General features: G+C 44.5%; 1 protein-coding gene across 1 annotated transcript in view; it reads right to left on the bottom strand.

Annotated features, from left to right (window-relative positions):
* Positions 1-23,566, bottom strand: part of LAMB1 (laminin subunit beta 1) — a 74,525-nt gene that overhangs the window by 41,141 nt on the left and 9,818 nt on the right. The window contains exons 5-12 of the mRNA XM_019451164.2: positions 18,552-18,740; positions 18,400-18,463; positions 14,492-14,694; positions 12,294-12,414; positions 10,636-10,824; positions 9,964-10,143; positions 9,717-9,829; positions 8,147-8,226 (exon numbers count right to left, since the gene is read on the bottom strand). Coding sequence (XP_019306709.2) covers positions 8,147-8,226; positions 9,717-9,829; positions 9,964-10,143; positions 10,636-10,824; positions 12,294-12,414; positions 14,492-14,694; positions 18,400-18,463; positions 18,552-18,740 — 1,139 coding nt within the window. The remainder of the gene's footprint in view (positions 1-8,146; positions 8,227-9,716; positions 9,830-9,963; positions 10,144-10,635; positions 10,825-12,293; positions 12,415-14,491; positions 14,695-18,399; positions 18,464-18,551; positions 18,741-23,566) is intronic.

Below are 23,566 nucleotides of genomic sequence, written 5' to 3'. Positions count from 1 at the left end.
TCACAACACGTACAACAAAGCATGTCACGTAGTAACTGGTCATTAAAGCAAGAACCGGTCTTCAAATCCTACCTGCCTTTCCAAGCCCAGTTCGTCTCTGTCATGGCGTCTGCTTTGGTCCCCCGCTATTCTCACATGGTGCTTTCTCTACCTGCACCGTCAAGACAGTTATCACTTTCTCTCTTGACACTTTCTCTCTAGATCCGTCTGAGCCTCTACCAGATGGCAGATTGCTTGAAGGGCGGAACCATGCCTCCTTCACCTCGGTCACGCCCCTGTCCCCCTCCTGGGACCTGGCGCAGCCCTCTGCACACCAATCACACTCAAACACTGGTTGAACAAACAGAATGCGTAGGGATAGGCATTCTGAATACAAAATATGAACAAATAAAATAGATTTAATGTAAATGATAGAACTTTTTTTTTTTTTTGAGAGAGAGAAATAAAGTGTAAGCAGGGGAGAGGGCCAAAGAGAGAGGGAGAGAGAAAGAATCCCAAGCAGGCTCCACACTCAGCGTGGAGCACGACACGGGCTTACTCCCCTGACCCTGGGAAATCAAGAGTCAGACACTCAACTGACCGAGCCACACAGGCACCCCAAACTTTTTTTTTTTTTTTAATTTGACATGTTGTTTCAAATAAAGCCCTCTGGATAGACTAGAACATATTTGGTTTGTTCTCAGGCTATGTCTCCTTTCTCTTGTGCACAAGGTAAAACCAAATTATAGGTGGCCATTTTTTACTTTGTTGAAGTCAAGATGGGGTTTGGAATTGTTACTTTAAACCCACTCCCAGAGTTCAAATTTTTTCCTCATCCCAAAGTTCATTTTATTTAATTTTTTAAATGATTATTTTTGAGAGAAAGTGCATGCGTGCAAGTGGGGGAGGGGAAGAGAGAGAGACAGACAGAATCCTAAGCAGGTTCCGCGCTGTCATCACAGAGCCGGATGCGGGACCTGATGCCACCAACCATGAGATCGTGACCTGGGTTGCTATCAAGTCAAATGCTCAACTGACTGAGCCACCCAGGTGCCTCCCAAAGTGCATTTTAAACCAAGTACCTAAGGCAAGTTACAACTCATGGGAAGACGGAACGCTTCCAGGCTTATTACCAATGTCCCCAACGGCCCTGCCATGGTCCCCCCCGCAAAGTCTTCTTCCTGCAGATCACGTGAATGGCTTCTAACCCAGAGGCATGAGTACTTAACCTCCTGTAGCCAATTCCCAGAGGAGGAATGCTTGCTGTAGTTGGGACCTAGCCATCTTCTGGCACAGTCCACCAACAGAGTCATTTTCAAAAACTTAGGCATCGGGCATTACGCCATACGGACAAGAGAAAATCCTTCCTTCCTGAGGGAATGAATGTGTAAAACAGGAACCGCCAAAGAAGAAAACAACTCGATTCCTCACCTGCCATCACCGGAGAACAAGCAAATGACGGTGAAGGATAAAGACGAGCAGACGCAGGATTCCTAATTCTGAAGATGAAACCACTCACGAGAACCCGGTCACATGGAAGGAGTTCCCGTAACATCTGCCCTGGCGATCACGTGCCTCTGTGCCCACAGACGTGAAGCGTGGTCTCCGACAGGCCTGGCTCCACTGGACACTTACTCCTCTAGTGAATGCATTCCTGTGGCTCCACCGGCCTCTATGCACCTAGGTTCTGGCCCTCACTCAGCTCTGCTCGACTCGTCCATTTCCAGCCACGAAGGGGACCACGGCCATCCCGCTGTCATCTCTAACTCACCTCGTCACCTCTCACACTGACTTACCCTCAGCTCTGCTCTTACTGCCACATTTAAAATTCTTCTGACTTGAGGCGAGACATGACCTTCCTTGTCCTTCATCCTCGATATCCAAGTCTTATTTTGAGAGGTCTTTCAGCTCAGAAGTGTCATCTTGCTGTCACTGCCACAACCACCGTCCAGCATGTCATCGTGCCATACCTGTCCCTCTAGCAGCCTCCCACAACTCCTGATGCCTCTGCCTGGCTTCCAGCAGCCTCCACAACCATCCTCTGAAGACCACTGCTACTCTTTCTGGTGGCCACCCTTTGTTTTCCGGTGAGCCAGACCCCTCACCTTCTTTCACAAGTACTTATGGAGCCAATACTGGCCCTGGTGCCAGCACCCTCACATTTTCGCCCGCTGTCACTTTTCCTCTGAATCCGTCTATACCTCCTTGGCGAGTCTATTATTTCTGAAGGATATGGAGAAGGAAAAATGGGAGGAAAATAGTTCTTGCCCTGAAGAACTACCAGTCGAACTGGGGGTGGGGGGGATGGGGGATAAACTGTAAAGCAAGGGACCACTGCAGCAAAGCAAAATGCACTGAGTACCTACACAGAGCTACAGTGAAGATATAGGCTGCAGAGGAAGCCACCCTTCACCTGGTTGAGGGTGCATCCATAGAGGAGGCTTCTATGAGGAGCATCATAGAAGCCATGCTCTGAAGGTGGCAGGGGATCCTGACAGGCAAAGAGAGGACAGGAATGACAGGCTGAAAGAGGGGGAATGTGAGCGGAGACGGTCACGGTCAGACCAGGTCTTGAGCATATGTTACACTCACTCTATCTCCGGACCTTTGCCTGTCTTCCCCCTCCCAGCTGGAAGGTCCTCCTGCCCACCCATCACACCTCCCAAACCTCTCTCAGCTTTCCAAAATGAAGCTCAAATCCTGCCTCCTCCATAGTGAGACAAAAGATTACATGTAATCATCCTTCTTGTGTTCAAGTAAAAGCCCTATCAGGCAGAAATGGTACACTTGACCCCCATACCACGAAATTTCCCTATAACTAGATTCCATTTGCTGCATCAGTAAGGTAGAATAATGATGGACGACAAAATAAGTCAGCCCCCGTGGCAGGCAGAAATAACGCCCCCCCCCCCAAGAATAATAACTGATCATTATCCCCCAAATCCGCTGATAGGTGATTTCATATGGCACCAGAGGGGTTGCCGATGTGACTGAGGTTAAGGATCTTGAGATGGGGAGATTATCCAGAGTTGCTGAATCTAATCACATGATTTCTTAAAAGTGGAAAAGGCAGGCAGAGAAGTGGGTCAGAGAGATGGGACTTGAGGAGGATCTGACCCACCGTTGTTGGCTTTGAAGATGGGAGTTGTGAGTCAAGGGATGTGGACAGCCTCGAGGAGCTGGGAATGGCCCCTCGCTGACAGCCAGCAGGGTATCAGGAATCTCCTCCTATAGCTGAAACAAACTGAATTCTGCCAACAACTCCAATGAGCAGGAAACAGATTCTCCCCTAGGGCCTTCAGACATAAACACAGCCCTACCAACATCTTGATTTTATTCCAGAAAGGCTGGCCGTGTCTGACATACAGAACTGTAAGATAATAAACTTATGTTGTCTTAGGCCACGAAGTTGCAGTAATTTACGATGCCAGCAAAAGAAAACTAATACAAGACCAATTTTTTTTTCCCAGTGGCTAAAGGCCTAGATTATTAAAAACAGATTTCCCATAAATGTAGAAATTAGCCACTTGTTTACAAAAATTCTACTGGAAGGGAAATTCTATTTCATTTAAATAGCGATGAGCAGAGACAATACTGTTTAGCTTCAACTTTTCTCTATTACTAAGAAATTAGGCACAAAAAAGGGGAAAACATCATCATTCATAAGAACCACCACTCTATTCAACACTGGTATCTCTTCCATAATTCTGATTCCACACTGATCAGCAGTCAGCAGTCCAGGGTCCAGCAGTCCAGGCCTTCTCTCCCAGCCTCCTAACCAATGAGGATAGTTTCTTAAATGTGTTCTATAATCTCTTTACATCCAGCCACCACAGTAATTAACAACTGGTGAGATACCATTATCACTCAATACACGGGCGAAAACACGGATTAACTTCTGCTCTGGTTTCAAAGTATAATGAATTTCAGCTCCTCACTTATTGGGCATCCACAAGGCCCCCGATGCTGAGTATGGAGAAGGATGAGAAAACAAACAAGACACAATCCTTTGTGTGGTGCCTGGGTGCCTCAGTTGGTTAAGCGTCCAACTCTTGATTTTGGCTCAGGTCATGATCTCATGGTTCAGGAGATTGAACCCACGGGGCTTGGCACTGAGCGTGGAGCCTGCTTGAGATCCTCACTCTCCCTCTCTCTCTGCCCCTCCCCCACTCGCACATGCACACTCTCACTCTCTCTCAAAAAAAAAAAAAAAAAAAAAAGACCCAATCTCTGTCTAGAGGCCTTTAAAATACAAATAGCGATAACACGGAGCAGAATTCACTAAGTGCTAAAAGCAGTACAGAAGTAATGTGTTGTTGAAACATCCAAGGAAGGTTGGGGTCGTCAGTTCAGGAAGCAGAAATCTTCAAAAGAGTGGTGGGCTTCAAGCCAGACACCAAATTTAACCGAGGCAATAAATTTTAAAGGATACTATAAAATCGTTTCTATTTTTCAATGTTTTCCAACACTTGCAAGTAGCATTTACCTAGCAACCATTCCTATTTATTAAAGCAGGTTATTTACTAGGCAAAGCTTCATTAGCCTGGCTTAAGCCACATTGCTTAAAATGGGTCTTCTCTAAAATACTCCACAATTCAGATTACCTGTCAACATGATCGACATGGATTGCTAAAATTTTATTCCACACAAACAAAACCATTTGACTCATTAAACAAAACATTTTTCCACTTGACATGGTTTTCACGTTTAATTCTGCTCCTGGCCAAAGTACCTGAGGAACGTTTGGGGTCACAACCAGAGACTGCCTGTCCAAAAGAGTGCATAATTTGTTTTTATCTCATAAATATCTTCTGTTTCTCAAATTCTTTTTCTTGATCAACGTTTATTCCATTACCTACCATGTACCTATGGCAGAGCAAAGGAATATTACCAGGTAGAAGATATTTATGCATGGCTGCAATGAAACAATCACCCAGCAAGTATCTCTCCTCAGTGCCCACTATGCACCAAGCATTCTTCTAGCAGAATTGGTGTTTCCCAAGACTTAATTGGATCTTCTATCACTGTATGGGGCTCCTGGAGAAAGTCCTCATGGGGAAAGTCCTCATGGGGGCAAACTTCGAAAAGGATCGCTACGAAACACTGCAGAGTCACAGAGGTAGAGAAATATTTAAAGGTTCTTATTTTTGGGGTGCCTGGGTGGCTCAGTCAGTGAAACATCCGACTTTGGCTCAGGTCATGATCTCAAAGTTCGTGAGTTCAAGCCCTGCATTGGGCTCTATGCTGACAGCTCAGAGCCTGCAGCCTGCTTTAGATTCTGTGTCTCCTCTGTCTCTCTCTGCCCTTCCCCCACTGACACTCAGTCTCTCTCGCTCCCTCTCTCAAAAATAAAACATTAAAAAAAAAAAGGCTCTTATTTTTTTCCATCAGTGATGCCAAAAAAATAGGGTATCTCATCAATCATGCTAGGAAGATCAAATTACCTGCTTTAAAATCTTCCCTAAAATTTTTTACTTCAGAAACTCTCTTGATTAGAGTGTCTGAGTTCTATAAATTCTTGCAGGAGAGACAAAGGAACAGGCCAGGGGCCATGTGTGGGCAGTTTAGAGACAGGAAATGTGTGTGCAATAGAGAAACAGAGGAAGGGAGTGTAAGTAACAGAAACCATTTAGGGTAAAGGCACATAGGACACTCTTGAATTCATGACATCATTTGGAGAACAATGTAGGCCACTTTCATCTAATCAAGAAGGATTTTAGGAATGATGACAGCTTTGAATTGAGCAATCAATTACTAAAGGAATCAGCAGGTGTTCTGGGAGTCACAAAGGAGAGTCGGAGACGTGATTCCAGAAGCAGACTAGCAGTTTTTCTTCCCTGCTTTTATGGAACTGTCCTTGCTTCCTCCCCTCTGGAGGTTTTCTAAGAACAGAAATTCACACTGGAGTCCCAGAGGCTACATGCTGTACTGAGTTTACTGCAGCGTCTGGAATGGAACCAACCCAAATGCAGACGCCAAACAGAACATGTTCTTGCTGCCTAAAATCCCATTCCTTCCCAGCAGACTACGATGGTGTTGGGAAACAGTCTTGTAAGACAGTCAGTTTGGGGAGTACACGGAGCTTGCTTGATGACTTCAGCTTGCTCTCTCAGGGGAGATTCAGGCCACAAGGAAACATCTGCCTATCCCCTTAGACGCCACTTAACACTGTCTCTACCAGATGTTCTTAGTCCGACCCACTTACAGAGGCCAACATTCTCTTTGACTCAAAGGTGGTTCATGTAACTCCTACAAATCTACATCTTGCCAAATGTGTACAGGGATTAATTTTTGGTAGAGCTTGCACCTCATCTATTCAAGGGATACCAACGTGTCTTGATAACTAAAAGTGATTGCATGCAATTTTCGTTAATAGACTCAGAGGTTGGAAAAAAAATTAAAACCAGAAAGAAGAAGAAAATGAAAAGATTCTTAACACAAATCAAAACGAGAGTTCTTTGGGGCCCCTGGGTGGCTCAGTCAGTTAAGCATCTGACTTCCGCTCAGGTCAGGATCTCATGATCCATGAGTTCGAGGCCCACATTGGGCTCTGTGCTGACAGCTCGGGGCCTGGAGCCTGCTTCGGATTCTGTGTCTCCTCTCTCTCTGCCCTTCCCCTGCTCGTGCTCTGTCTCTCTCGCTTCCAAAAATAAACATTAAAAAAAAATTTTTAATGGGAGTTCATTTTCTGTGTGTGTGTTTTTTTTAATTAGTTAATTTTTTACAGTAGGCTCCATACCCAACATGGGGCTCAAATTCACGACCCTGAGATCAGGAGTCACACATTCTACCAACAGAGCCAGCCAAGTGCCTCTCACTTTCCATCTTTTAGGTTGGTGAAAAAGGAGTATACCAACTGCTGGTGGGGCTGGGGAAAAATTTGCTTTTGTAACCAGGTGGCTGGAAAAATATTAGCACAATCTGGAGGATAATCTAACAATCTCTATAAAAATGAAAAACGCACATGTACTTGACTTAGCCGTTCCATTGCTGGGAACCTCATCTATACAAAACAAAAACAAAAACAAAAACTGGAAATAAGTTGTGGCAATTTCCCATGACAGAATACCAAGAAAAAAAGAAGAGGTAGATGAATATATGCTGTTAAAAAGAGGCACATGAATACATGTTGAAATGTATTTTTTTTTTTTTAATTTTTTTTTTTTTCAACATTTTTTTATTTATTTTTGGGACAGAGAGAGACAGAGCATGAACGGGGGAGGGGCAGAGAGAGAGGGAGACACAGAATCGGAAACAGGCTCCAGGCTCCGAGCCATCAGCCCAGAGCCTGACGCGGGGCTCGAACTCACGGACCGCGAGATCGTGACCTGGCTGAAGTCGGACGCTCAACCGACTGCGCCATCCAGGCGCCCCTGAAATGTATTTTTTTTAATCTAACATGTTATTTAAAAAGAAATGAGAGGTGCACCAAAAACCATCCGATACTTAGGAATAAACCTAACCAAAGAGGTGAAAAATCTATACACTGAAAACTATAGAAAGCTTATGAAAAAAATTGAAGAAAACACACACACACAAAAAATGGAAAAATATTCCATGCTCCTGGATTGGAAGAACAAACGTTGTGAAAATGTCGATACTATGCGAAGCAATCTACATATTCAACGCAACACCTATCAAAGTAACACCAGCTTTCTTCACAGAGCTAGAACAACCAATCCTAAAATTTGTAGGTCACTAAGAAGAAATGAAAGGATGACAAGATATTGCCATTTTTAATAGGTATTCTGAGCTCTATTATTAGTTTCTCGACTATGAGAAACTCCTAACAGTGGCACTTGCAGCCGTGGATGGGGGGTGAGGGAGGGGAAGGGCAGGATATCTGCCTTAGCTGTTGGAATGCTTTTCTTTTAAATGATGGGCATACATTGTTTCCAAAATTTTAAAAACACTGTAAAGTACAAAACTAACCACAACGTTATTAAAAGCCAAGAAACAGAAATGTACTTGAGGGCTTCAAAGCTAACTTGGGACAACCGATCTTTGCAAACACTAAGACCCCAGGTGAAAGCGATGGCCGACCCCTCGCAGTCAAGGGGAACGCACTTCACCTCCTTCAGAGACACCGAGCATCCCACGGCTCCTAGAGGTCAGGAGGGCTTAATGAGGGGACTGAGCACCAGAGCGAAAGTGTAGCTTCACTCACCTGTTGTTTAAAGCCCCTCCAAGGTCACAGTCACAAGGTCGACATCCATCCAAATCATTGCTCAAGCCCCAGTGCTCCGGCTGCAGAATAAAAGATTTAACATCGAAAGGTGGGTTCCCATAATTACACAATAGACTCAACAAGGAACAAGTTATGGCGTGTCTGGGTTGATCCACCAAATGCACTTTTGTACCGTGAAAGCACAAAGCCTACAAGGGGAAGGAGTATAAACATTCTGAATTCAAGAAACCCAAGCTGCAGGTTGCTGGGGCCATCATCATGTAACGCCAGATCAGAACAGCTGCTTTTCCAAGCCAACAGCCTTTGTCCAGTTATTAATATGAGCAAGCAGCTAAGAGGCCAATCTTGTTCATTAGAAGTACTCTGGCAGTAAGAGACTTTTGGCAACTACTTGGCAGGCCTTTAAATTTTCCATAAGTTCAGCCTGTCAAAAACCTCATAAGCAAACCTCTTCAAGGATTTATCTGCGTCCAAATGGCATAAAGCAAGTATTTTCACAACTGAAAGGGGAGAAAATCACTGAATCCTGAGAGCAGTGGAGATGGAAATAAAAAGAAATGGAACAGAATCCATGTAGGGGAGAAGAGCTCTCTGCACCTTAATAAATATCTATTTCCTAATGAACACATAAAAACCAGGTCCATTGATTTAAATCAGACTTCCAGAAATTTACTTTAAGCATCTGGATATAGGCGAATGTGCCTATAGGTCATAAACATAATTTGGGGTCAGTGGAACCCCTCTCACAAATTATAAAGGGATTCATAACAACGTTATAAAACATGGAATAATTTAAAAAATTACTCTCGGAATTACTCTACCCAGAATCACCACAGTGAACTTTTTAGTGTATTTCCTCCCAGATTTTGTTTTTCTTGATGAATTTTTTTCCTACACAGTCAAGGTACTACTCACATCCTATATATGTATTTTTTAATACCAGCATAAGCATTTCCTCACGTTACTGTCATTTTCAATGGCAGCTGAGTATCACACTGTATACAAACCCCCAAATTTAGTTTACTATTTTCCCCACCGTTGCTTCCATGGTTTTTGGCTATGATTAGTACAAGATGCAATGAGTCTTCTGGCGAATACATTTCTGTCCAATTTTCTGCTCATTTCATTAGGAAAGATTCCCAGAAGGGGGATTACCGGGTCAAAGGGTACGTGCATTTCTACAGGCTACTGATAACATATTTCTAAAATGCTTTCTTTGCCAAGTATGAACCACTGTGCATTTCCATCAGCAGCTTAGAGGACCAGCCCCTCATTATGTCCTCTCTAATAGTTAGCATCCCCATTTTTAAAAACTCGTTAGTTCTGTCTATAAAAATGGGATGTCGCTGTGGTTTTTATAATTCTAACAGCGACAGTGAATATCTTGTTAAAATCAATTCATTGGCAATTCTTCTGTGAATGGCTTGTGTCTTTTAACATTTATATATAAGGGTGATTGATGGTAGGGTCTGCAGTAGCAAAAGGCATTCTCCACTAAAACCTGCCACCTTCACGAACTCCTCATCCCATGTAATCAGGATTTACCTACCAGACACTGGTCACAATGCTGTCCTGTCACCAGACGCTTACAGTAGCAGTAACCAGTCTCAGAATCACAAGGATTCCCGCCAGGAATCGTTCCCAGAGGATTGCAGGCACAAGCTTAATTAAAGATAAAATAAAGCAAAGAAACACAAACCAAGTGAGCACCAAGAGGTGGTCTGGATTTAGAACTGCAAAGTCAAACGGGAACAGCGTCCACGAGAACACCCCAACTTTTTCACAAATGCGCTTACATTTACAACCAAATGGATCTTCAGCACTTAAGCCGTAGAAGCCCTCTTTGCAGAGTTCACAATGTTCTCCTTCCACGTGTAATTTACACCGACACTGGCCGGCAATGAGGCCAGCAGAAAAATCGGTGTAACTGTCACAGATTCCCCCATTCTGAGATCCAGCTGGGTCACAGGTACATCCTAAGAAGAACAAAAAGCACCAGGTAACGATGTGAGTGTTTGTATAAACACACGTTCCTGTCGGCCCCTCGGAAGGTCACAGAAATAGACTAAAGAAGAGAGGGTGCCAGGCAGCTTCTGCTGCCAGCATCCTATGTAGCAGTTAAAATAAAGCGGAGTCTCATGCTCATACCAGGAGTCCCGAGAGGATGGTGGTCACCAGCCTATTCAAACTGAAAGGTGACTGGGGTGTCTGGGTGGCTCAGCTGATTACGTGTCCGACTTCAGCTCAGGTTATGATTTGACAGCTCGTGAGTTCAAGCCCCACACTGGGCTCTGTGCTGACAGCTCAGAGCCTGGAGCCTGCTTCAGATTCTGTGTCTCCCTCTCTCTCTCTCTACCCCTCCCCTGCTCACGCTCTGTCCCTCTCTCTCAAAAATGAATAAACATCAAAAAAAAAAAAAAAATCAAATTGAAAGAGGACGGAAAACGTCATGAAATTCCCCCACGTACGTTCACAGAGGTGAGGGTCTCGGACGTCTCTCTCCGGGTGCTGGAAGTAAAACGGCTTGCACTGTTCACAGTTGCGTCCCATGGTGTTGTGCTGACAGTCATCACACACCCCTCCGCTGACATTTCCGGTGGCCAAGTACACGGCCATGTCAAAGTGGCACGAGCTCGAATGTTCATTGCAGTTACACTCTGTGTGACAAGGCCAATGTCAAGTAAAGCCTTTTTTATATCTACTTACCAATGGAGGAGGGAGTGCCAGGAAGAAACTCATTTTGGAAAGCAGGGATGAAGTTCAGGCAGCTAACATTTAGGGGCCCGTGGAAAAGGACATGTCCGCCTGACATCATGCTGGAAGCCTTCCAAGGGTAAGCTTTATGAAATAACTGAACAATCTGCCCGTTTTGGAAGAGAACGGGCTACGAAGCAAAGAGTGGAAAACTTGGGGGAAAGGACTGCCCCTGGTAGCCACGATGTGGAGGACGCCTCTGGGTGCCACTCAGGGTGGGAACACACCCCTCCAGAGGACCTTCTAGGCGATACTTCTGGGAAAGCCTGGCTGGGCCGCCAGCTCTGGGGAGTGTGGTGTCAAGGTGATGCTCTTCCTTCACATTCCCACCAGCTCACGTGACCAGGCTCTTCAGTGAGAATTAAGGTCTGTGCAACAGCCATCTGGCCGGCCTTCTGACCCTCTGCTGGCCCACTGGGCAGCCCCCTTGGTCCAACCCGGCTGTCACATCATCTCACTCTCTGCTCTGTGACCCACATGGACTCCTCTGTCTTCTCACAATGAAGCCTAACTTCGATTGGCCCTCACAGGGCTCTACACTCTGGCCTCATCCTCTCCCTCCTGCAACACAACCTCCCGTACGGAGGGGCTGCGAGGTATCCACCGACAGACTCTGGGTGCCTAGCAGGGAACTGCCCTTGACACACCTGTTGAATTAAATGTCGGAATCATCTCCCAGGGCAGACTCGGCGTTGGTCCTAAGAAGAACGTCCTTGGGGCTTTAGGCTTTGCTCGGTTCTCCTTATCTGAACTCCTTCCTGCCTCCCCCTCCCTCTCTCCCTCCCCCCCCCCCCCACCTCCCTTTCTTCTTCTTACCTCAACAATCTCAGCTATCATCAAAGGGTTGTACTTAATAACAATCCTTGACCACTCCAGCCCTCACTGGTTTCTGAACTTCTAGAACAGGCCTCAGTGGGGGAAGGGGCAGGCATTGCAATCACTGTGGGGGGCGGGGAGGTGTTTCAAACTACACGTCTGCCCAGAGAATGCCACCGGGCTGGCCAGCTGGCCAGACGTATGCCATGGGCTGCAGCCAGACTGGCACAGAGACAGGGCCAACAACTCTTACACCTTAGTGATCTACCGTGCTGTATTTTTCTCTCATTTTTCTCTCGCGCTCCTCTTGCCTTTGAGACAGGTACAGTGTCAGGGACAACATCTCCAACTTCTAAGTCTGCCAAGCCCCTGGCTACTGCTCTGAATGCTAATGTATTGATTGAACTGAGTGGATATTGGTTTCCTAAGAGTATCTGGGTGACGCTGGCAAAAGGGTACTAACTTTTCTTCCTTTTGCAAAAGTCACGTACTCTTATAGTAGCTCTAATCAGAAAATGGGTCCTGGAGTCTGGACGTCCCTCTGACGGAGACTTACTTTTACAGGCATTGCTGTTTCGACCTTCAGCGGGTCTCCAAGGTAAATCGTGGTAGAAATCCATGCACAGTTCACAGTTTAAGCCCTTGGTATTATGCCTGCACATGCAGTGCCCATGAACCTTGAAAGTTACACAAACAGGAAGGAGCAAAGTTAGAGATGCAACCTGATGGCCAGGTTTTCTCCACAATCAGTGGAAGCAATAAACCCCTTTCCTACTAATCTGCATCTCTAGCTCAGCGCAATGAAGATTTGTTTTAATTCTGTCCCTCCCTGAAGGGAGTTCTGTCTTTTTGGTGGCTTGAACTCCCATCTCTAGGAACAGTTCCTATTATATAATGGATACTCAATATATATGTCACTGAAGTAGGGATCAAAGAACCCAGATGAACAAAATCGGTCACTTAAAAATTAGAAAACAAAACAAAACAAAAAAACAAAAAAAGCCCCACAAAACACAAAAACTAGGTACTTAAGAGTTAAAAAAAAAATCTATGTCAAAAAGAAACTTATTATAAGAGAAATCAACAAAAGTTATAATGCAGAACTAAATGTATGCATACCACTGGAAACCAACTCACATTACTGCAAATTTTACCACTAAGTCACAGAACAGAATGGGTTTTTCTGCTTCTTTTGTTTTGTTTTTGACTTCAGGCAAAGCACTTCATTTTTTTTCCCCAACCGAAATGAGATTCAAAATATTAATCATTTGCCACATTCACATTTGCTTTTCTTCTTTAAGAAAGGAAATCTAAAATCTTGGGGGAAAAATATAAATTATTTTGCTTTGTGAAGGGCCTAGGATGCACTCTTTTGCACTGTGTCTCTGGCAAGATATGCCTAAGCCCCTGAGGCACGTAAATGATAAATTCTTTCAGTCTACCAAATATGCATGTACTTAGGCACCTCACCTTAACACTAGTTTCTACAGAATGGAATTCAGGAACAGGACAGACAGGTCCGCCCTGGACTCACCTTGACAAGAGTGCAGTGAGCAAAAGACTAAAATCATCTCATTACAAGCTAGTTTTCTGCAGACTGAAAAACAGACCCAAAGCACATGCCACAGGACCCTACAGTGTCTGAATTAACAGCATAATGTACGGAGACCCGTGACAGTGACGGGCCTGTAGGACTTAGCTACATGCCAGGCTTGTTATCCTGCAAAGTAAACATTATCTACCTAGCATTCCCTGAAAGATGTAGCAAGAGATTACAAGGACAGGTCCTCCCTTGAGGCCCCATTGAAAATGCCACTTTATCTACGTAGCAAATATTCTAACTGGAGCGAATGAAGGCGGAAGTTTCAGGCAGCTGAATACACTCAATCCTGGACCTTCTTTGATGAGGACTAATGATCTTTGAAAAAGCAAACGGCAAGTAAGGAAGCCTTACACTCTTCAACGAGGGAGGCCCAATGTCTAATGGAAGGAATCCTGGGGCAGAGTCCAGGAGGGTAAGATTTGAATTTCCATCTGCCATTTACTTAGGGCCCTTTGGTGAACTATTTAATCCCTGCTCTCTTCTTACAAGGATAATTGGCTGAATAAATCCTGTTTAGCTGTAAAATCCTGTGGGTCTATAAGAATTAGCAGTTTACTTAGAGACTGGTAAAATAACCCCGACTTTCTCCATTTGGCAAATCATCCAAACCCCCAATTTTTAGAAGTACGTAGTTTGACAACACGTATATTTGGCATAAAAGTGGGAAAAGAATGAAACTAGAAGAAATATATAAAGAAACAAAGCCCATTGGATTCCGAAATCATATTTCGTGGTTCCAGGTTCAAATGTCCAGGTTTTCTGGACTGGGATCACTTTATGCCTTGTAGCATAAAGATGGGGGTGTTTGTGGTGTCTAATCTTCCCTAAAGGAAAAGAAGATGCACTGGCTACGTAGAAAGCTTTTTCCTCCTTACTGACTACAAAAAAATATCTATTGTAGTAGCAGCTTGCTGCAACAATTTCCAAACTAGTTCTTCGCCCATGAAATGAAAAGTTTTTATATTCTCACAGTCTAAGAACGTTAACAAAGAGAAAACCATCAACCACCAGTAATGGCGGAAAGAGCTCCAAGTCAGTCTGGAAAAGTAAAACCCCTAGAAATTGTGCAAGGTTTAAGGTAAGACGAGATTCAAATTGCTTTCCGGAATCATCTGTATGAAGGAGAAAGCCCCCCCACAGCACTCACTCACCATTCCTTCTACTTCTTCATTGATTCCATCCACAGGGGCGCATTCGCTGGCATGACCGTAGCAGAAGCAATTTCCTCGAACCACCATATCATAAACTGCATAGTAATACTTTTCCCTGATTTCCATCCGGGAATCCAAAAGATTATCTCCCAAAGTGTGGAGCTTCACAAACTTGATTCTCAAGTTGGTGATTTTTAAGAGATCTACAAAGGTCACCAAGAAGATGAAAAGTCTGATCACACAAGCAAGACTTGTTTTGCAATTATACAACACCTCTTCTCTTTATAGAAAGGCACGGCAGATAAAAATGCCGAAGTAAAGGAAAGGTTACCCCCTTGTATGACCTAGATGACCATGCTAGTAAAGTTTAACAAGTATATCAAGACTGTGAGTCTCTGGAAGAAAGAAGGTTTGCTGCCTCCTTACTAGTTTAGTAAGAATATCTATTCTGCGACGGATGTGCTTGCAGACTGTTTCAGGAAAAAGCGCAAAAGCAGAGAAATTTAAGAACACGGCTGCAGGACTGCAAGAACCCACTGGCACAGAGTAATCTGAACCATCGCAATTCCACGCGGTGCCCACAGCAACTAGGGTCGGTCTCAAAATCAGAGAGTTCTATTCAGGTAGGAGGGGGTTGAGCGGCACACTCCAATTGTCTTCATTATTGTAAGATAGAACGAAACATTTTTGTGTTTATTTTTGGAGAGGAAAATACTCTCTGAAATTTCCCACCACAAAGATGAAATCCAAGTTGCTAAAATAGATTTAACACTATGGAATAACTACTATCCAGGGACAGAAGGTCTCCACCAAATTTCTACACAACGTCACAGTCTCCCACTTTTTTGTCCTAGTTTGCCATCCACAGCGAGGCATAGGGATAAAGGAGCTCAGTATCAGGAGGTTGGGCAAGTTTTTGTTTTTTCCCCCCTAAATGTAAGTTACTTGTAGATCAATTTCTCAGATCTTTTCTTCTCTCTCCTGGGTCTATAGATGAATGCTTACTACAGAAGCTGGCTAGCAATTACATTCTATTAGTAACCTGATAAGCCAGAAGCCATTCAACCTTCTCTACCAATGCTTTCATCAATTACTAAGTGGACCCTAAAACACCGATGAGTCCATCAGTCCTCCTATGCCCTGTGTAGCCTGAGGTTTCTCCCAAGCTTTACTTTCATTTGGGCTGATACATTCTCATCAGTTACAACAGGGAACAACCGAACACGGGGTGTTGGCCCCACGCGTCAGATATATTCAAAGCCCTGATACAATTTTAACTACTGAAAATCTATGCAGAGCTTACAATGAAGACTATAGAAATAGCCGTGGGTTGAAAGAGAAAGTCCATGAGTCCATGCATTAAACTTAGGCTCTTTGTAAAAATCAAACACAAAACAGAGAAACCGTGGTACGACTTAGCTGAATGGAATTTATGAATGCCAACGTTTCCTCCTGCACAGAACGAGCACAAGCGCCTATTGACAAGAGGCCAGACAACAAAGCTGGAGAGCAGCTGGAGTATTTAGAAGCCCTTGAACTGATCTTTGTGGAAGGCCTCAGAAGAGCAAATATGCTCCTTCCACTCTCTCCTACCACAGTTAACAACAACTAAGCCTTGTATATTGACCGCTGTTGTATACTGAGGCAAAACCACTTGTGAAGAGAGTCTCTGAGCTCTCCACAATAGGGACGATGAAAGAGACGTTGTTCCCGCGAGTACAAGGTCAATTGAAAACGTGATCAGTTAAAATGGACGCCTCTTGAATTTTTCTGAGGCCATTTAACAATGAAAAACAAGGAACTATAATGGCAGCCAATTTTCCAAGTCCCACAAATTTCACCCAACAAGGAGCAGACCACGAGTTCCTCTAGGGCCCCATGAGGTGTTTGTCCTGGAGACCATGTGGACGTTTCTCACAACTGGATTTGGAGAGCAGGGAGGGCAGGCCTCACAGAGCTCACTCCGAAATGCCAGAACTGGATGTGCCATTAAATATTTGTTTCACAATAGAATGAATGAGTGAATTACAATCCAGAGACAGTCTGGGCCACACGTAAAATTAATTTAAGTGGGGAAATAGCACTTGTCTGGCAATATTTCCTGGACGCTTTCCCTTCTACTCTTTCATGCTTCATGCTGGGAGGTTCCATGGCACCGTGGTTCCAAACAAGGCCATCCTCAGTGAGGAAGGAGCACCAAGAATCGGTCCTGCCTCTCTGCTCGGCGGACTACACCTTATCCGCAGGAGAGAGAGTCTCATCCCTTCACTCTGAGGAAGGGCACTGGGTCCACAGTGAGACCCAGGCCGTGGCTGATGGCACCATCATCAACAGCAGCTTCTTTGACTCACTGAACACTTTCCGTGTGTCAGGCACGTTGGAAAGTCGTTTACAGAACTCCTTTTCCCTCCATAATGACCCTCAGGTCACCATTACTATCTCCACTGACAGATGAAAAAACAGAGGCTAAAAAAAACCCAACTATAACCAGGTTTAAGCAGGTTATTTGCCCCACGTCACAGAGCTAGGATATGCTAGAAATGGGATTTAAACCCAGGTCTGTCAGACTCTGAACTCTTTTAAGTAGTTCACATTTTGCCTCTGAAGATGATCGAAATGTAATTTTTTAACAGCAGAAGTATGGTTGTTAAATGCTGGAAAGAACTCTAAATTTAGAATCCTAACGTATGGCTTCAGGACCTGCCTGACACTAAATGGTCATGTCACCACATGCATGTTATTCTAACTCTCTGAGCCTCAGTTTGCTTATCTGTTAAATGGAAATGACAACCGCCACCTTACTCAGCATATGGAGCATGGCTGAGACTTCGGATTCTCCCCCAGAACTCTCTTTTCTTCCTTTGATAGTAAGAACCTTAGGCAAGAGTGTGAGAGGGCACATGGCCGCCTACCTAGAGAGGTTTCCCAGTGTGCCTTGAGGTAGGGTCATGTGGCTAATTTTGGCCAATGGGATATGGATAGGGGCCACGTACAGTTTCCATGTTGCTTGCCCCTCTCTTCCTCCCATCTTTTAGGTTGGGACAATAACATGGTAGGGTTCGTCCAGCCCCAACCATGTGGATAATGACTCTAAGACAGAAGGGAACTGGGTTGCTAAGGTCGCCAGATTTAGCAATAAAAATACAAGATGCTCAGTTAAATTTGAATTTCAGATAAATAGTTAATAGTGTTTTTAGTAAAGTCTATCCCAAATATGTCACATGGGACATAGTTACACCAACCCAAGTATTACATGGGATATCCTTGTAGTAGTCACAAGCATTACGTGGGATACGGTTATACTAAAAAATAACTTGCTATTTATCTTCAATTCAGATTTAACTGGGCGTCATCCTGTATTTTATACAAGTAGGTCTACTTGTATCATCCCTCTGGATGATTTCCTAAGAGAGAAATAAACTTCTATGTTATTTGACCACTGTATTTTTGGGGGGACCCTTTGTTACAACAGCTTAATCTATACCCTAGTTTATATGTATTTTATATATACATATACATGCATATGTACATGTATGTACATTCTATATATATATACATACATATATACATATACGTGTATATGTATATATAGAGAGTACACATATATAATATATAGTATAGTATATAATATAGTGTGTGTGTATATATATATATATAATATATATTATACTGAGCAATAAAATAAATAAGGTATTATGACGAGCATAATTGTTTGAGTACTTAGGACATAAACCTTTTTGATTCCTGCCAATTTCAAGAGCCTCTGATTGGGTACTGCGAAGAAAAAAAGGAAATAAAGACGGTGGATTTAGCACTGAATATTTAGATTCTGTGTAGCAGTGCTCTGGGTAAGAGTTCTTCCGTGATTGCGGTGTTCCATCAAAGCTGTTATGTGAAAACAAGCTTACTCTGTATCCTCGGACTATAAGGATCCTCTATTCTGAACGCGGGATCTAAAGCACGAAATATCACCTAAAAATAGACATAAGAGTAATGGGTATTTTTGCAATGATCAGAAAGGATTTGTAAATAGAATGTAAAACAAAAACAGCAAACAGACCTCTCCTTCCGTCGAGGGTTCAATGTCAGAATAGCGGGAATCACAGATTATATCATCCACTTTTTTCATGGGGCCAGTTGAAATGCCTGGAAATGAGCCCTCACAGTCATAGGCAAAGTATCTGTACACACCCCAGGTTTTCCCGAAGTCAGACGATCGTTCTATCAGCATCGCGGCCGGACGGAATGTCTAAAGGCAGGGCAGAAAAGGCTCATTTGATGTTTTGCATTGGTGATCTGCATTTCTCAAGAAATCTCAGACAAAGGTATCACTCCACTGTGCAGCACAAATGCTGACAGCGTGGGGTTGGTATTTCAGACTGTGGCTGGATTTCAAATACTTCAGGCTGTTCCATGGAGACTCCTCCTGTAGGAAAGGGTCTAGCCTTGAAATGTTGCGCTTTCTCCCACCCTGAGAGAGATTAGTAAACTGTTTCTCTTTAGGAGTGGATTATAACCAGGACCTTACAGTAAACAAGCTTTGGTCTAGTCAGTCACCACCCATAATTGGATTGGCTAGTTTGAGCGTTTGGTCTTCATTCATTCAGCAGTTGCACACAGACACCTGCTCACTACCGCGCGGTGGTCCACATGCTGTAGACGGCCCAATGAAGTGTAGATATAGGTATAAATCATTTACAACACGAAACACCAGAGTAGAGCCTCATGCAGTGCACTCAGGGAAAACGAGAGGAAGGAATGACTAACTCAAGAAGCTGGGGAAACCTATAATTCCACTCCTGGCTCTTCCATCACCCCAAGAACTGAAAACAGGGACTCAGATGGGTGCTTGTACACGAATGTTCGTAGCAGCACAATTCACAATGGCCAAAAGGCAGAAACAACCCAAGTATCCATCAAAGATGAATGGATAAGCCAAACATGGTATACACATACGAAAGGATATTACTCAGCCGTAAAAAAGAAATTCTAGTCCTTCCTACGTCATGGATAAACCCTAAAGACATTTCACTAAGTGAAAGAAGCCAGACAAAAGGAAAGACAGTATAGGATTCCACTTACAAGGAAATGTCTTGAATAGGAAAGCACATAGAGACAACAAGTAAGTTAAAGGTTACCGGCGGGGGGGAGGGGCCAACGGGGAGTTATTGCTTAATAGAGTAGAGTAGAGTAGGGTAGAGTTTGTATCTGGAGTGATGAAAATGTTCTGGAAACAGATAGTGGAAGTGGTTGCACAACACTGTGCAACATATACACCTAATGCTACTGAATTGGATACTTAAAAATGGTTAAAATGGCAAATTTTGTGTTAGGTACATTTTACCACCTACACACACACACACACACACGCACACACACAAGCCAGGGAATGCTTCAGAGAGAAGACGGCATCAGACTGGATCCTAAAAGGGTAGGTGTTTTCCAGGCAGGGAGTGAAGGTGGCTACACATGACAGAAGAGGTTGACTAGGGCAGGGAAGTAAGGAATTTGCTCGCCACGCTAAGGGGTTTCCTTTATTTTTACACCATGAAAGGGGAACACCAGAAGACTTAAGTGGGCAGAATGAAATGATCAGTCTACACGTCAGAAAAATAACCCCGTGGCACAGCTATCAGACATGGAAAAACAAAACAAAACCAAACAAAAAACAAGAGACAAGGAAACCAACTGAGAGACAGAAAAAAAAGACGAAGGTCTTAACTCAAGCATTACAGTATGGGTGGACGGAAAGGATGCAATCAACCGTCTGAAAACTTAGTGAATTTAGCCAAATATAAAGAATTGCACTTGGCGATCAATTTGGTTTCAGTGGAAAGGGACGGAGAGGAAAGAACCACGGGTGCTTGAGTTTGAGTAGCGGGGGCAACTGTGGTTAAGAGCAAAGCCACAGAAGAGAAAGAAGCCATTTGGTTTTGGACTAGCTACATGTGAGGGGACACCCACTGGACAGACAACTGGAAACAGTGGTCTGGCACCCAGCTGCGTGAACGGAGCTTGAACCGTGGATCTGGAAATCACTGTTGGCATAAAACACTTGACACCTCCAAATATAGAGGGTAGAATGTCCTCCCAGAGAGCAAAGGGCAAGATGAAGGAGCTGCAATCATTGCTCCAGAAAATGCATCCACACAGGACTAGACAAAGAAGGAGAGTGGTGCCTGGAGCTTTAATTCCATTATGTCATAACCTTCTGTTATGGGCCGAACGGCGTCCCCCCAACTTCTTATGTTGAAGACCTAACCCCAAGATCTCAGAATGTGATTATATTTGGAGATAGGCTCTCTGAAGGATTAATTAAAGTAAAATGAGGGGCGCCTGGGTGGCTCAGTCGGTTAGCCGTCCGACTTCGGCTCAGGTCATGATCTCACAGCTCGTGAGTTCAAGCCCCGCATTGGACTCTGTGCAGACAGCTCAGAGCCTGGAGCCTGCTTCTCATTCTGTGTCTCCCTCTCTCTCTCTGCCCCTCCCCCGCTCGTGCTCTGTCTCTCAAAAATGAATAAATGTAAAAAAAAATATTAAAAAAAAAAAAGTAAAATGAGGGCTTAGAGTCCACCCAAATCCCATGTGACTGGTGTCCTTCTAAGGAGAAGGAATTAGGAGATGGAAATGTACAAGACAAGACCATGTGAAGATAAAGACAGCCATCTACACACCAAGGAAAGACTGAGGCCACAGGAGAAACCAACTCTGCCCACAGTTCAGTCTTAGACATCAAGCCTCCAGAGCCATGAGACAATACATTTCTGTTGTTTAAGCCACTGAGTCTGTGGTGCTTTGTTATGGCCACCCTCGGAGACTAATATACCCTCACGACACACTTTTCCTACAGTAGAGGAAAGAGGCTCAGACACCTTAACTGACCTGCTACCTAAAGGCAGAGCTTAGATCCCAGTCCACGTTGAACTTGGCCCAAACCCATCTTTCTGCCTCACTGGCTCATAGCATAATAGCAGGCTGACAAATGGAAGTCAGAGAGGAAAGAGTAAAAAGACAAGAATCCTGGAAACAGGCAGGACAGAGATTTCGGAGGGTGTGATGGAGGGGGTGAGCTGGAAATAAGAGATGAAGCAGAATGAGCACTACCATTGGGCACAGGCCTCGATGCCACAGAAGGGGGTACGTGCACCTGGGAGATGGATGGCACATTATGGCGGAGGGAGAACAGGCCATGTGAGCCGGCTGAACAAACCCATCCCGGACACATGCTCACCTCCGAGTTAAAACCAATGTTGGAGAGAAATCGGGGTGATCACTAATGGTGAAACTCGTATATCCCCAGACATACTTTGCCTTCCTTAATAATCCTGATGGTCTTCTTCACTGATAAAAGGAGACAAGGGTGGGGCGCCTGCGTGGCTCAGTTCGACCCGGGGCTCGAACTCACTAACCGCGAGATCATGACCTGAGCCAAAGTCAGGTGCTCAACCAACTGAGGCACCCAAGCGCCCTGCCACCTCTGAACGTCTACTAAGCGTCCGACTTCAGCTCAGGTCATGATCTCCCGGTTCGTGAGTTTGAGCCCTGTGTCGGGCTCTGTGCTGACAGCTCAGAGCCTGGTGCCTGCTTTGGATTCTGTGTCTCCCTCTGTCTCTGCCCCTCCCTAGCTCATGCTCTGTCTCTCTCTCTCTCCTTCAAAAATAAATAAACGTTAAAAAAACAAAAAGGAGACAAGGGTTAAGAAAATGAAAGGTCACGTTTTGACAGACTCTTTGACTTACTTACTAGGTACTTGAATTTTTACTTTTTTACTTATTCAGGAATAGAAGAAAAGTATACTTTATTAAACTCCAGAGCATGAGATGAAGAATTTGAAAGTAAGGGGGGAAAAAAAACCCTAATCACTAAGTCAGCCAAGACAAACTCACCATGAGACCTGCCTCCTGGGTGGTGACATCTGGGGACAGACTAGCCTAATGTCTCTGTGTCACAAGGGAGCAGAGAGGAAAAGCCTTACAGGCAGTTCTGGCTGTGCTTTCTCTCCCTCCCTTCTGGAAACTCCTGAGTCCCAAAGGGTCACTGAAGAATTATCCAATTTCCTGTGGATTTCCAGAGCTGTTGGAAACCAGGACAACACTTCTATGTAGAGAATGGAGGCCCTTCCCACTCTTCCCTGAGTCTCCAACGTGCTCAGGACTTATACTGGTGCATGGCCACCTCTGATTTTTTTAATGTTTGTTTATTTTAATTTTTTATAATTTTTTTAATGTTTATTTATTTTTGAGAGAGAAAGAGAGAAAGAGAGAGAGAAGGAGACAGAGTTTGAGCAGGGGAGGTGCAGAGAGAAGGGAAGACACAGAATCCGAAGCAGGCTCCAGGCTCTGAGCTGTCAGCCCAGAGCCCGACACGGGGCTTGAACTCACGAAATGGGAGATCGTGACCTGAGCTGAAGTCCGACGCTTAACTGACTGAGCCACCCAGGTGCCCCTTTAATTTTTTTTTAACGTTATTTATTTTTGAGAGAGAGAGCGAGTGCGAGCGGGGTAGAGGCAGAGAGAGAGAAGACAGAGGATCCCAAACAGGCTTTGTGCTGACAGCAGTGAGCCCGACCCGGGGCTCGAACTCACTAACCGCGAGATCATGACCTGAGCCAAAGTCAGGTGCTCAACCAACTGAGGCACCCAAGCGCCCTGCCACCTCTGAATGTCTACTAAGCAGAAGTGCTACGATTCTGGAAACATCTGGCTGCCTACAAAAGCAAACCATGTATACGTTACATGAGCTTCACTAGCCCATGAAAACCCAGTCCACTTAGCAAGCAGCCATCTCCACGGCCACTCCACGGGTGGTGTTCTTCACAACTCCCAACCCCCCCCCCCCCCCCCCCCGTCTCGCTACTGTCACTCTATCACCACCCTCCCGCCTGCTCAGCTTGGACATCCAAGTGATCTTGGATTCACCCCATTCCTGCTCTCCCTTCCACTGCTCTGCTTCTCATCTTCCCCCGATTCGGGGCTGAACTTTTTTTTTTTTTTTTAATTTTTAATGTTTATTTATTTTTGAGAGAGGGAGAGGGAGGCAGAGTGCAAGCAGGGGATGGACAGAGAGGGAGACACA

This window comes from Panthera pardus, unplaced genomic scaffold (assembly GCF_024362965.1).
Source record: "Panthera pardus isolate Hobbes unplaced genomic scaffold, ASM2436296v1 HiC_scaffold_8, whole genome shotgun sequence".
NCBI classification, from domain to species: Eukaryota; Metazoa; Chordata; class Mammalia; order Carnivora; family Felidae; genus Panthera; species Panthera pardus.
The sequence above is the reverse complement of the archived record's forward strand: the minus strand, read 5'-3'. Positions and strand labels throughout refer to the sequence as shown.